Raw genomic sequence first — 14,193 nt, 5'->3', positions numbered from 1 at the left:
GGTGTTTGGGCAGGAGGCAAAACTGGATGTGGGAGATCCCGAGTGTCTTGGTTTGGCATTGCTGGACGCAGCAAAACAGCAGAGGAGACGTCAGGGTCCCTCCTTGATGTAAGAGAAGGGACGTTACTGGGAAGTGGGCAGTTGAGCAAGGTTCACCCTTAACTCACCAATGCTTCTGCCTAGGTGAGTCCAGCTTCCTACAGTGAAAGGGAGAAACCCTTCCCGGTGATTTTAGGTCAGTGAAAGAGCAGAACAACAGAGCTTGAGAGCAGGGGGACGTAGCTGGTGTTTCCTTCAGTGCTCCACGCTGTCTTGTCCTGTGGCAGGGTGCAGGGAAGAGAGGGACAGGTCAGCAGATTGCAAGGGACCTATGATACCTGGATTTGAACTGTGATGCTTTTACCTGTATGCAAAACCTTCTCCAGTGTTCAGCCTGAAGCTGGACTGCAGTAATGTCGGTTTGCCTACCTCTGCTCATGCTGCGCTCTCAGTGCCGTGTGAGCCGATCCATGAAGTGGTGCGGGGGGTTCTTGTGCAGCCGTGGGCAGAGCTGGCTGCAGCTGCATGGACTCTCCACCTGCTGAAAAACTGGTATTTCGAAGTCTGTTTTCATCTCAATTCACTTAACGCCAAATTAGTGGAAAATACAGGAAGGCTTTGAATTCAAATTCTTGTGTTGTGCTTTTCTCGGAATGAATTACACCTCGCTGAAGTGCAGTAGAGCTTTACGAGTTCTGCTTTCTAAGATCATACAGCCTGCATGCGCTGGCCAGGCACCATCTCCTGTGAGGCACTGGGATCCCTTCTGTCTTGGGATGTCTGTGTGACTTAGCTGAAAGAGGAGAGACTGCAAGAAGTCCAATTTTACACACAGGACATAGATGTGAAATATAGGGACTGAATTCCCATGAGATATTTCATTGCCGAATGAGTTGCAATTTAATGTCAGATCAATTCAAGATTACGTTTCAATTCAGCAAATTCAATGTTTCAGTTCAAGTGGAACCAACCTGAACTGAAATCTTTCTTTCTGAGCTAATTTCCTGTGGAATTTATTAGGAACTGCACTTTCTTTTCAGAAGTCATATTGATGAACAACTGCCATCTAGCTCTAGCACTGCGACCTGGGCAACAAAATTTAATCGCTGATTTCCACTCTTCTCGCAGTGGAGGTGAGCAGGGTAACCTAGGTTCTAACATGAGACTGAAAATACCTGGTAACTTGATTTTTTTTTTTTTTTTTCCCAATTAATTGAACTTTAAAGTAACAAATGTGTTCTAGTGAGCAAACAGCACAGTGTGGCTCTCTTGGGCATAGATCAGGCCTGGCACTGTTGAGAAGTGTATGTTTTTTTCATGCAGGATCACATTTTTGTAAAAGATAGTTCGTGGGGTGCACGTGTTAAAGGGAATATGTCAAAGAGACAGAATCACTATGGCATGAAATAGCTTTGCTTAATTTGATTGTGTATATTTGCAGTCTTTAATAAATGCTCGGGGAACTCCTTAGGTACAAAACATGACTGTACAAGAAGACTCAGTGTCATAAAGACACAGTAAATTGTTTATTTTAAAATATTCCTATTCTTTAAGGAAAACAATTTGCTTGAATTGGCTCTGACAACACAGAACTTGGCATGTACCAAAACTCTGAACTAAAGCTTGGGAATATGTGCAGAAAACAAACTGCAAACCATCTGCCTGCCTCCTTTCTCTTGCTGTTTTTGCCTTCAGCCACCATGGATCTGGGGATGGATTCACCGAGATGCTGCCTTACAGCCTCTTGCCCTCTCTCTAGTAGTGGTGTGAGTACAGAGCAAATCTAGGTGATTGTGCCTATCTCTACATACCCACCACTCCCACAGACAGCACCGTGACTATGTTTAAAAGCTTTACACCCACCATTTCTAAGTATTCTGCCTGTACCTGAGAGAAGTCTTTCATCTCTAGTCCTTCTTGGCGGAAGTGGTTAAAAGATAAAACTCTCAAAGGCAGCGTACCTGCTTGGATAATTGATGAACAAAAGGAAAATAGAGCAATAAGTAGTTGCAGAGATGTGAACTGCACCTACCTACTGAGAAGTCAAAAGCGAGCGTGCTGAAAAGCCAGCAGTGTGTGCTTAGAGTGCTAAGGAAAGTGCAGGTCACCTTCTGTGAAGCCAGATAAAACCACTGATAGTCTTCAAGCCCCAGCATCCTGCATGCTAAGTACCCCAGAATGGTATCAGAACTACAGTGGCACTGGCCTACTGAGAGGGAAACACTGAGAAGGTTTTTAAGTGACAGCTGGGCTGGCACAATGTCTAAGGAGGGTCTGAAACTGTGGACGGAAGTTTACATAGGATCCGAGACCATCCACAGCGTCCTTGACTTCAGGTATATTTAATTTGGGCTTGGGAGAGCTAGGGAGTGAAAGGCTTGGCTTCGTGTTGAAGTAGTTGGTGTCAAAGGCAAGGCAGCAAGTGATCGGTAGTTTTAGGATCAGACTCTTACATGTACTCAAATTCTGCTGAAGTCCTGTTTTGGCTGTGGTTAGCCATTACACTATCTTAAAAAAGAAAACAACATAACAGTGGGATGTTTCTATTTCAATTATTTTAACAACACAAAATCTTCAGATCTTCCAGTGCTAAACTATGCTAGAGGGGAAACAAATCAGCTCTGCCCAACAGTGAAAAGTATTCACTTTTCCCAAGAGCCACGGACTACTGAATGTTCACTGGTCCTAGTGTTTTAACATTTAGGAAATGCATCATTCACAAAATTATTTCTGCTTGAATGCTGGCTGAAGGCACTTGCGGTGAGCTGGATTCTGCCTCTGAAGGTTACATGAGCAGCAGGGCTGAGGTGCTGGTGTTGACGTAACTGATCAACTCGTTTAATGCAACTTATCTGCTCCTTGTAATACGTATCCCATGTAATGGTCAGATAACTGAGTAAGACACTGATCAGATTACCCTGGAAAGGACAGTGATTCATGAGAGCCAGACAGTGGCTGCCTGGCACAGATGCCTTTTATAATAGCTATTTAATTACACAGTTATTTGTCTGATGCAGTGTAAATATATTAACTCTAAATTAGCCTAAATGCAACATAGGTAGGATAGGTTTCTCTTTATTTCAATTTGCTGAAGCAGAATAGTGCCATTTCGGGTGCCTCCCAGCCACATAAACACTGCCTGAGTCGTTCTCTCTCTTCCATGAGACAGGTCTTTCTGGCTGTTTTTGGAAGTTCCTTGCTCAGTGAACTGGCTCGTTCAGGTCCATCCTGAGCTGTTTCACCCTCCTCCAGCACTCAGCGGGTTACCTGCATGCATAATGCCAGGATAAGCCCCAAAGTGCCACGTGCTTTTGAACCTGTTGGGGTTGTGAGCTCTGTCTGGGATCTATCCTGTGGTGCTTTATTTTTCCATCTGTCCTGGCTGCAGTTAACAGCATTGATGTATTGTAAGAAGATGCAGAGGGCAAGATGCCAAAGTGAATGCTTTTGAGTCGCCTTGGAAGGCAAGTGAGTTTGTGAGGAGCTGGTGATGTTTCTACTTGTTAGAGAAGTCCATTCCAAGAGTGGGAGTCCACCTTGGACAGCCACAAAACAAAAGCCATCGATTTGTATTGAAGCCAATCCATTTAGGAACAGGATCGGATGAAGTAACTCCCTGTCAAGGCAGGGACCAGAGCTGACAGTGCTGCAGGTCTTCCCAGGGCTATGTCCTGAGGTCTGAAGCTTCTGCAGTTATGTGATGGTGGGGAAGGCATGGGATCACAAAAGTGCAAAGCCTTTTAAGGAAGATGGCGTGTGCTGATACCCAGCGGATAGTAACACAAAAAAACCCAAAAGCAGAAAGGGGCGGGGGGGGGAAAGTCCACTTATTTGCTTGAGCTGCTGATAATCTGGAGGATGCTGTGGGCATGTGGGAAAAGGGCAAAGGGATGCCAGCCACTGGCAGTCCTGCACACTGAGGTTTTTTGTGCGGTAGTTGAACACCTTCCCCAGAAAGGGTCTGGCGGAGGAGATGGGAATCCTCCCTGTTTCCTACAGCACTGGATTCTGGTGGATGCTCTGGCAGATGAAGTAGGATCTGCTGTGGAGAGGAGAGAGAACAAGAAAGGAGACTCTCTCCTCTTGTCTGTTCACCACAGACAATTTCTCATGTGTCAGTGCAAAAGCAGAACCCACTTTATTTTACTGAGTCTCAGTAAAAAGTGTGTGTGTGCAGCCCTCAGCTGCATGCGCTGAGGAAGCATCTGAACACCCTGAGTGTCTGAAGGTAACATGGCACACAGCACAACTTTCCTGTATTGATGAAAGCATGAGGAGGAGGAGGGTCTACTAAATGTCAGCGACACCAGGGTGTGTCATGAGCTTCTTGCAGAGGTGCAGGAAGTATAAAAGACAGAGTTTCCCAAAGAGGGTCACTGGTAGGAGCTGTGGCGTGTTGAGGCTGCGCTGGAACATATGATGCTCTTGCTAACCTTGTGACTTCATCTCTGTTTGAAACAAGACCATGGGTGGTGGTGAGTACCTGTTCTGCAGCCTCTGGCTTTGTCTTCAGCTTTATTAGTAATGCCCAAATTCATGCCCTATGACACAGGGATGAAGCACTTTTAACAGAGTATTTAAACAATTAAAAAGGCTTTCGTCTTCCTCCTATTTACTATTAAAAAAAAAAAAGCAAAGTTCTCTTTTACAAGCTCAAAAAACTCAAATCAATTACTTCAGGAACAAACACGTACAAAAAATAGGCTTGGGGGTGATTTCAAGGGGCTATTCTGTCCCAAAGCAAATGTACAAATTATGTGATAAGAGCTCCTTTTCTTCCATGCTTTTAATAAAATGAGAGACAATGCAATCTCCTTGGCAATATTTTAATTTAGTGAATAAACCAAGGAATTAGGAGCAAGCATATCTGAGTTTATTGTTAGCTATGTCTCTCCAGTCTTATGCAAATTGTTTCTATTAATGAATATCTTCATGCAGCAGCAAAACTTTGCTGCAGAAGTTACGGTTTTGTGTTTGCTCAGGGCTGCAACGGCCCCGAGTCACCAGACTCGCGTGGGGCTGTATTCCCATGGATTACCCCATCACGAAGCATGCAGAGAAGAGCAAGTAAGCAAGAGAAGCATCTTCTCCTTGGCACATGACATCCCATGAGCCCAGAAGGCGCAAGACAGTTTGTTTCTGTTTCTTGCTGAAAGTTTCAAACTTTCTTTTGCCATTTGTTATTGTTCTTTCACACCCAGTGCTCTGCAGGCACCAAATTCCAAGAGCTTGAGTAGGTGGGTGGCTGTAGGAGGGGAATGGCACTGTGGGTCGGAGATGTGGCAGATAAGATGCAGGCTCTTCTTTCCTCTAAGACTGTATGATTTATTCCTTTTTTAACTTGTGGGTTTTTTTTTTTTATTGCTCAAATATTTGCAAGCACTAATCCCAGTGTGACTGAGGGAGGTGCAGGGAAGAGGGACAAATGCAGTGGCTCAAATGGGTAGGTTAGTTTATAACCAGATTAACCAAACTGGGTTTACAATACAACCAATACCTCTCTGTGCCAGAGAGCATGGTCAGAGCTGTAATAAGGACGGTGAGAGGGATGGGACAGTAGCCACAGAATTCATCCCATAAAGCCTTGTTCCAGGTGTAATGAATTAATCTTTGTAACAGGATGAAATGGGAGGTGTCACTGCCTCTTTTCTGTGACATTTTCAAATCAAGGCTTTAAATTAACCGGGATGTGAGAGGCTTCGCTGGGCTGGGGGGTGTAGATGTCCTGTGTGAAGTGCTGCAGACAGAACTAGAGACGGTCTGTGAATACACTATAGTCTGGTACAGCTGGGAAAATAACTGCTTCTTTTTGTATCTGTCTGCTGTTTCAGCCCTCAAACTAGTCCTCACTTTCCAGGCAGGGATTTCTCCTCTTGGAAGGTCCGCAGTGATTTCTGGATTAAGCAGAGGGGGTGTTCCATGTGCAGTGTCTGAATGTGAAGCCACGTACGGTGCAGCTGGTGCTGAACCCTGTGCTGAGTTAGGGAGGGGGAGCTCAGGGTCTCCCAGCCTCTGAAGTGACACTGGGGAAAAGCAGGATGCTCCCGTGCGCGGTGCAAGCTGGAGGCACTGGGTCCCATAGGACCCACCAGGCAGAAGCAGGGAAGGGGCAGACTGAGTTTTCTCATGGATGCATCCTCGCAGCTTCTAGCAATCAATGGCTTAGGAAATCCCCGAATTTTGGAATCCCTGCGTCCAAACCAACACATCATAACCCAGCTCACCACGCATCACTCTTACCTTGTTTGAACTTTTGGCCTCCGCAACACCATGCGGATGCTTTGTAGGTTTCTTGTTTTAAGGGGTTCAATATTTGGGGGGACAGCTGTTACTCTGACTTCAGCTAATTGGTAAAAGTTAATTATGACAGGAAAAAGAAAGAATTAGTGAGAACCTGACAAGAAGAGTATGACAATTTTCCTGGTGTGGTTTTTTTGTCCTACTATTGTAATTCAGAGGAATATTCTGAAAGAAATATTTTGCAGCACTGGAAGATGCACAGCATTATCGCTTTTACTTTTTTTAAACAGTTATGTAGGAAACATGATTGGCTCACTTAATGAATTTTAACTTGCTTATCTCTGCTTATCTTGTCTTTTGATTCACAATTTCCTAAAAAGGGTGGAGGCAGATAATTATTAACATTCTTCTGTAACAGATCTATGAACACATGAAATAAAAGTATGACTTAGTTTCATCGGGTCTGTTCACTCCTGAAATGATGGTATCTTTCTTCTGCCAGTTATGAGAAGTAGAGGGGAAGGGGGGGGGAGAACAGGCACTGAGCTGTTAACTGCCAATAGTCATATCATTTAAATATGATTAATTTTTCTCAGAAATATCCGGTTCTTTCCCCAAAAGCCTACTATACTGATGGTGAAGAGGCACCAGAAACCGTCACATGTTCAGCGAGTAACATACTGTTTATAGCTTTGCCTACATGTATGCTAAGGTGCTTGAGACTGAAACTCCTGCTTTGCAGTTCTGGCCAACAGAAAAATATTCTTTCACCACGAGGGTTTAGCCAGAGCAGGTTTGCTCAGCTTTGCCAATACTCCCTAAAGCATTCCCGACTCCTGCTTTTCACTTTGTGCATTCCTCAGCACCAGTGGAGGCAAGCAGCTGCTCCTCCATGCTGGCTCTGGTTAGAGCCTGACCTGCTTGGGCAGGAGCTGACCTAGCGCTTCATTCTGCAGGATTTTGTCCAGTTTTAACCATCCTACATGGTTGTGTTCCTGCTCTGCTTTCCACTGCTGGGTAGGCTTTCTGCTACCAAGTATTTCTTGCTGTCAGAAGCTTTTCTCAGGGGGATTCACTGCTACTATGGCTTCTTTTATCTTGCTTAAGATTGGTTGCTGATGCTGAGGGAGAGTCAGATAAATGGGATTTATTTAAATTTCTTCTGTCCAAACTTACCCACCAACCCTTCTGCCATAGCATGGAATGAACTGCGCCCCAGACACCTACCTGATGGCAGTTGAACCATGCCTTAAAAACATGTTTCTTTCCCTTTGCTATGAAGGGAGCCTAAACAACTAACTAGGTGTCAAGGGATGTCAGTTCAGTGGGATGAATCCCACCCCTTGTGCTTACTCTATGGAGGAAGATTTTCAAAAGTGATGGGCTGCTGTCCCCTCTCCCCAGCCACCAGCAGCAGAGAGCAGACCCCTTCCCTCTTTCACTCACATGGAGCAGTTCTCCTTTCCACTTTTTCCCAGGGTCTGCAGGACAGGAGCACAATTTTGAGAACTGCAGCAAATCAGTGCATCACCATCTGAGAGATGTGGGGGCTAACATGGGGCTTTATAACATGTCTGACTCATTTGCTGCAATGGGTTTTTGTTATCTTTTTATAAATGAGGTTTCTAGTTCAACTGTTTGTGGGGACTTTTGAGAGGGGGGTTTTTCTTAATATTTTGAGGAACAAAACTTCAGGAAAATACCCACAGCAGAGAACTGCCAGAGGAAAAATAAAAAAAGAAAAGTAAAGAAAGCTACCTAAAACTGCCTATTGAACTCCAGAGCATGTCTCATTTCCTCTCTGCAACTCATTTGCTTCTGCTCCTCTCTCCCCCCCCACCCCCTGCTGCCCCAGACCCCTAAGAGCGCTGCAGGGAGAAGTGAGTTTTGTCCAGTCTGCCTGAAACTGGTGACGCAGGGACTTGCTCAACAAACTCGTGCAGGAGGACCATGAGGCTGCATTGCTGCTCTGGTTATGCCTTTGCAAATGCGTAAGCTGAGGTGAGGGAGCAGAAAGAGGGGAAGAAACAGTGCAAGTTGGGGGTTTTTTTTTTGTATTGAAAAATCATTTGACATTTAAGACACTTGAAACAGCAACCAAGAGGAGAAAAAAAAAAGCGTGAAGATCTTCAAAGGAATGATGCTTAGCTGAACTGTTTCAGGATCATCTGTTGAGTCACTTTACCAGTCCTATTTTGTTTAGACACTTTGCAGTGTGTTAAAAAAAAAAAACCAGAACAGCAGCTCACCAGGGCTGTGCACTTGTGACTTTTCAGATTAGGTAAGGGCTGGGCTGGTCCTGGGGCTTGAAGGGGAGATGCAAAAAAAGCAGTGGAAGGTGGTACCGCACTCAGGGGGCAAGTGCCCTGGGCTGGCCATGCTGGTGCATCAGCCTGGCACTAGGCGGCACCGTGTCCTTTGCATGAGACAACTGAAGTGCAAACCAAGCAATGCCAAGAGCCACGCACTGATGGAGTCGGATTTAGGTTGGTGCCTTTCCTCTGTGGACTGAGAGCAGTTCTTCTGCTCTGCCTCCTTTTTAGGCAGCTTCTAGGAAGTTTGTTGCCTTTGAGGCCTCAGCCCCTGCCCAACGTGGTTGAAATGGGCCAGCAGAGGTAATTATTATCCATCAACAGGCACAGGCAGACATAAGCACCAACTCCAGGAGTCCACCAGAAACCAGGCTATTAAGAAGGTGGAACAGAAGACTAAAGACTCCAATGGCTGGGGTTTTTTTGCAGAGATCAGGGACCCCATGCCTGTGTCCCAGGCAGGGAGGGCAATTACAGTCTAGGCTTGCTTAATTCACCCAGCAGGTTTAAGTGGTTTGGGTTTTCAGTGTATTTCCTGTGTGTAATAAGCAAAAGTTAGATCAGCAGCTTGAAGGGAGAGATGACTACACCAAACACTTATCAAACCTCTTCCTGCAGTCTGGGACCAGTCAGAGTAAAAGCCATTGGACACACAGAAAATACAGACAGAAGCATTTAGCCAAGCCTTCCCCCCCTTACTCCTCAAGCCCAACCTTGGCATACTCCACTCCCGACTGTAAACTGCACTAACGATGCACTATTACACCTTTCAGATTCCCCCAGGAGGATTCAGAGCAGGTGAGGGGTGTATGAACATAAATAAGCACCCAGCTGCATGAGCATAAGAGATGAAAATAAGGGAGGAAGGCAAGGCACAAACTTCTGTGAGACATGAGCATAAGAGATGAAAATAAGGGAGGAAGGCAAGTTCTTCTTGAACTTCTATGAGACATAGTGGGAAGCCCACATACAGGCTCTGGGGATTGGAAGTACGAGGTTTTTTTTCATATGGGGCTGAGGATCTCTCACCCACACATCACCGCTCACATATAAACAAGCAATCACAGATACCAAAGTAACTATTTCTGTCATTAACGATGCTGTTGCACGTGACTTAAAGTGGGGATACTGGCACAATGGCTGCAGTTACCTGAAGTAGTGGAAGCTCATCATCCTGGTCCAGTGCAACACCTGAACAGGAGACTGGCAGAGCAGGGAAGGGTGCAAAGGCGCTCTGCAAAGAAACAGAACAGAGCTGTGTACAGAAGACTGCTAAGCACAAGAGGGGCAAAGGAATCAGCCAAATTTATGAACAAACAGGCTTATCCACAGGGAGAAAGCCATACTCCCTAAAAGAAATAGGCAGCTGAAGCCAAAGGCATCTCCTGCCTCTGCCCCAGCCTCAGTCAGTGATCCTGGACCAGATAATCAGCGGGGAAGTGAAGGGCTGCAGCGCAGGGAACTAGCTAGTGCCTAGAGAGACATCCTAGGATGAGCAGCATGATGCTCAAAACAGCCGATGCCAACTCTCCCTCGAGGAAGGACACATCTTCTGCTCGTGCCAGAGCAGAGGCGAGGGCTTTCTCACAGTTGCCAGATCACCTTCTAGCCTGAGCAACTTTCAGTCACAACTGCCCGAGGTAGATGCTGGTATGTGCTTTAAATAGAGCAAAGAGAAAGCTTTCACTGGCCTCTATGCCTCTGCTAACCACAGCAGGAAGAACTGTTTGTCTGAGATTGCTCTCACCATTATCACATCTGGCTCTGAATTTAATTTCTCCTCCCAGCTGTCAGCATCCTGTATCTCCACATCCAAAGGCAGCAGAAACCAACTCCGACATTTAGAGACAAGCAATAAATTTCAGCCAGCTTCAGTTATGTGTATCCTGCAGGGAGCAGAGCTTTCCTGTTCTGCAGTCCAGTCACCGCACTGTCAGGGAACAGCTGGGCCAAATTTATTGCACCTACAGCTGTATGTTTTTACATGGGTTGAGTATGCTACACCCTCACAGCTCGGAACAAGGCACAGGAGACAGGCTGCTGACTGTCTGTAGGAAAAGAAAAAAAAAAGTATAAAATAAAAATGGGTACACTGTGCACGAGTTAACTGTCCTTAGCTATCAGCCTTTACAGATGAAACTGGAGGGGCCAGACTCCTGAGACTTAATCTGTGCTCTGACAGTAACCTGTTATGCAACCCTGAGTTATCCTGTTAGCATCTTCACTGGGTTTTAGTTTACCCAGCTGTGGGAAGCTTTGCAGGGTTGAGAATGCCACAGCCAAGTAGGCTACCACTGCTTTTTCAAAGTCAGCATCATGTAGAAACCCCCACTCAACTGCTAACACTAACACAGTGTCTCCTTCTTCTACAGGCAAGCAGTTAAAGGTCGCCCTTGCTTTCAGCCTTCCTCTAATTTTTCAGGTAAGATGTTAAAAACAACATTGTTGAAATCCAGCTGCATTTGTGTTGTGGGTAAAGAGAGATCTCAAACTTTGACAGGCAAAAAGCAGCCACCCACAGCCCTGCAGAGATGTGTGGGGACCTGGCTGCTCACACTAAGGATCCAGCCCGTACGGAGGTGGGCAGTGAGACAGCAGAGCAGTGCTAGAAGCCAGAGAAAAAACAAACAAAAGGAATGAAAACAAAGTGAGAACAGAAACAATGACATACACTGCAATTTTAAGATGGCCTGGACTGTTAGAACCACATCCCCTTCTGGCACCAAAATGAGTATTTTCAGGAAAGAGAAGAGCGTCCTACACTGAGTGCTTGCGAAGAGCCAGCTCGTTGCTCTTTGCAAATACCTCATCAAAGTGCTGGGCTTTAATTGAGGTCAGTGTTGAAGAGCTGACGTGCCCAAGGAGGAAGAGTTCGGCATCTTCCTCCGCCTGTTCCTGCTCAGAGTAAATCTGAAGCAGGAAGGAGAACCCAAAGCACCGAGCTGTGCCGTGACCTGCTCCTGAACCGCGGGCCTGGCCCGGGCACTCACACTCCCACAACCACAGGAGCAGCCTCCGCCACGCCACGGCCCCCAGCTCAGGCTCTCCGAGAGGCTCAGCAGAGCAGGGGGGAGTTCTGCAGCCTGTTTCTTTTCCCTTTCACTTCTGGTGGCATGCCTCCAGATAGCAGGCAGGATGTGGTGAAAGCCAAGCCTGCCTGAGATGGAGAGCACGCTAAGATATTCAGTGATAACAGGCAGAGGTATCCAGGGGAAACCTTTCATCTCTGTGCAATGGAGAGAAGGTACTGGAGACTAATAAGTCACAAAAAAGCAGGGCACAGATACCACAAGCTCACTCTGCCCTGTAGGTTATGGCAGTGTAGGCAGATGAAACAAGAATAATCAGAACTTAAATCAGGGGCAGGGGCTTGAATGAGACACCGGCAACGTGTCCGCGCCAGCACCGTAACAGTTTCCTGCTTCACTCGCTGTGTTTCCTCCCGGTCTCATTGACACCTCTATTAACTTAGCAGAGAAAACAGCCCAGGGAGGCTCCAGCTTTGTCTTCCCACAGAGCCCTTTGCCCGCAGCACTGCTTCAGCCGCTCGGCAGGCTCACCCCTCGCTGCAGGGGACAGGCCGGCAGCAGGACCAGGAAGCCCGGGAGGACACTGGCGCTCGCCATGCCAGGTTGCTGCCCGTTACAAACACAACCGCTGCAGCCCTCTTCTAGCAGTCACAAGTGAGAAGGGTCATGAGCAACAGGAATATCTCAGATGGGAGAAGGGAGGGAATACTGGAGTTAGAAAATGCCTAACGAGCAGAGTCAGTCAAGAGGAAATGTTATCCCTGCTGAGAGAAGGAGAACGCTGAAGGATGTATTCTTTTTCCCCATTTTATCTGACAGCTGACTATGTACATACAGCTGTATGTGGGTCCTGAAACATTCTGGAAAGCAGCCACACGTTTGAGAGTTTGCAGGTGTTACTTTGGCTGAGCATTAAACATTTCTTGTGGAATTCCCACTCTGAGCACCAAAAAAACCCCCAAACTCCACATATTATGGGAAACGTTTTCAGCCACGAGACCTTGCCAACTCTGTTCATGATGTTGTCCTGAGCCAACGCTTGGGAACTCCCTGGGACTTCTCTGCGGCTGGGTACTCCTGCCTGCTTCACAGGCCAGCACCAGGCTCCCTTCCTGACACGGCCGTGGAGGGGCACAGTACCTGTCCCAATACACTCTTCTTTTCTTCCCTGTTCTAGCTCTGCACCGGGAACAACGTCACCAATGACTATGACTCCAACACCACCATCGACTACACCATGTTCGAGTTCCTGTGCGAGAAGGAAGAAGTCCGTAGCTTCCGCGCTGCCTTCCTCCCAGCCATGTACTCCCTCATCTGCTTCACAGGGCTGCTGGGGAATGGGCTGGTGATGCTCACCTACATCTACTTCAAGAGGCTCAAGACCATGACGGACATCTATTTGCTGAACCTGGCTGTGGCAGACATCCTCTTCCTGCTGACCCTCCCCTTTTGGGCCACAAGTGCAGCCATGCACTGGCTTTTTGGGGAGTTTGCCTGCAAAGCCGTCTATTGCATCTGCAAAATGAGTTTCTTCAGCGGGATGCTGCTCCTTCTGTCCATCAGCATCGACAGGTACTTTGCCATCGTTCAGGCTGCCTCAGCCCACCGCTTCCGTCCCCGGATGATATTCATTAGCAAGGTCACATGCATCCTCATTTGGCTCCTGGCCTTCATCCTCTCAATCCCTGAGCTGGTTCACAGTGGTGTAAATAACTCGGACAACCATCCCCATTGTTCCATCATCACTAATGACTTGCAGACCTTCAACACTGGCATCAAAGTGTCCCAAATGGTTTTGGGCTTCTTATTTCCCCTACTGGTCATGTCTGTCTGCTACCTCATCATCATCAAAACATTACTCCAGGCCCGCAACTTTGAGAAGAATAAAGCCATCAAGGTCATCATCGCTGTGGTAGTTGTCTTCGTTGTCTTCCAGCTGCCCTACAACAGCGTCCTGCTGGCCAAGACCATCTCAGCCTTCAACAACACGAGCTCATGTGAGGAGAGCAAGCAGCTCGACATGGCGGATGACGTGACCTACACCCTGGCCTGCTTCCGGTGTTGCCTCAATCCTTTCCTCTACGCCTTCATCGGCGTCAAATTCCGCAACGACCTCTTCAAGCTTTTGAAGGAGCTGGGCTGCCTGAGCCAGGAGCGCCTCTGGCAGCTGTCCACCTGCCGCGAGAGCAAGAGGTTTTCCTTTGCCATGGAGACAGAGACAACCACCACCTTCTCCCCATGAGCAGAGCTCCAGGCAGGCTTTGACCAAGCTGAAGGCTGGAGTAGTTTGGTACACTTCCTCTATTCTGAATTACTGGTACAGCAAGACCTGCCACTACTGTAGGAAAGGCAGCTGTAAGAGGGAAACCCAGGAGCCCCCCCGTATTTCAGCAACAATCTCTGCTAGCCAATACTCCCACGGATGGAGAGACTTCAATAAAACTGCGACTAATAGCAAAGCAAGGGAGAGGGAGACCGGTGACTCTAGAATTTATCATGCCATTTCACCTTTATTTTAGTCTTTCCTAGTCAAAATGAGAAATGCTCAAAATAGAACATTTTCCCTAAAAATA

At 47.0% G+C, this 14,193-nt stretch overlaps 1 protein-coding gene across 1 annotated transcript; it reads left to right on the top strand.

Annotated features, from left to right (window-relative positions):
- The first annotated feature begins 10,965 nt into the window (after positions 1-10,965).
- Positions 10,966-13,862, top strand: CCR7 (C-C motif chemokine receptor 7). Its single transcript, XM_009282419.1, has 2 exons — positions 10,966-11,013; positions 12,798-13,862. Exon 2 carries the CDS (start codon positions 12,858-12,860, stop codon positions 13,860-13,862), a length of 1,005 nt encoding a protein of 334 aa, XP_009280694.1. The 5' UTR covers positions 10,966-11,013; positions 12,798-12,857.
- The last annotated feature ends 331 nt before the right edge of the window (positions 13,863-14,193 follow it).

Source organism: Aptenodytes forsteri, unplaced genomic scaffold (assembly GCF_000699145.1).
Source record: "Aptenodytes forsteri isolate BGI_AS27 unplaced genomic scaffold, ASM69914v1 Scaffold492, whole genome shotgun sequence".
Lineage (NCBI taxonomy): Eukaryota > Metazoa > Chordata > Aves > Sphenisciformes > Spheniscidae > Aptenodytes > Aptenodytes forsteri.
The sequence above is the reverse complement of the archived record's forward strand: the minus strand, read 5'-3'. Positions and strand labels throughout refer to the sequence as shown.

Coding starts and splice junctions, on each gene's coding strand:
- CCR7 (XM_009282419.1), top strand. CDS start 12,858: ATGTTCGAGTTCCTGTGCGAGAAGGAAGAAGTCCGTAGCTTCCGCGCT.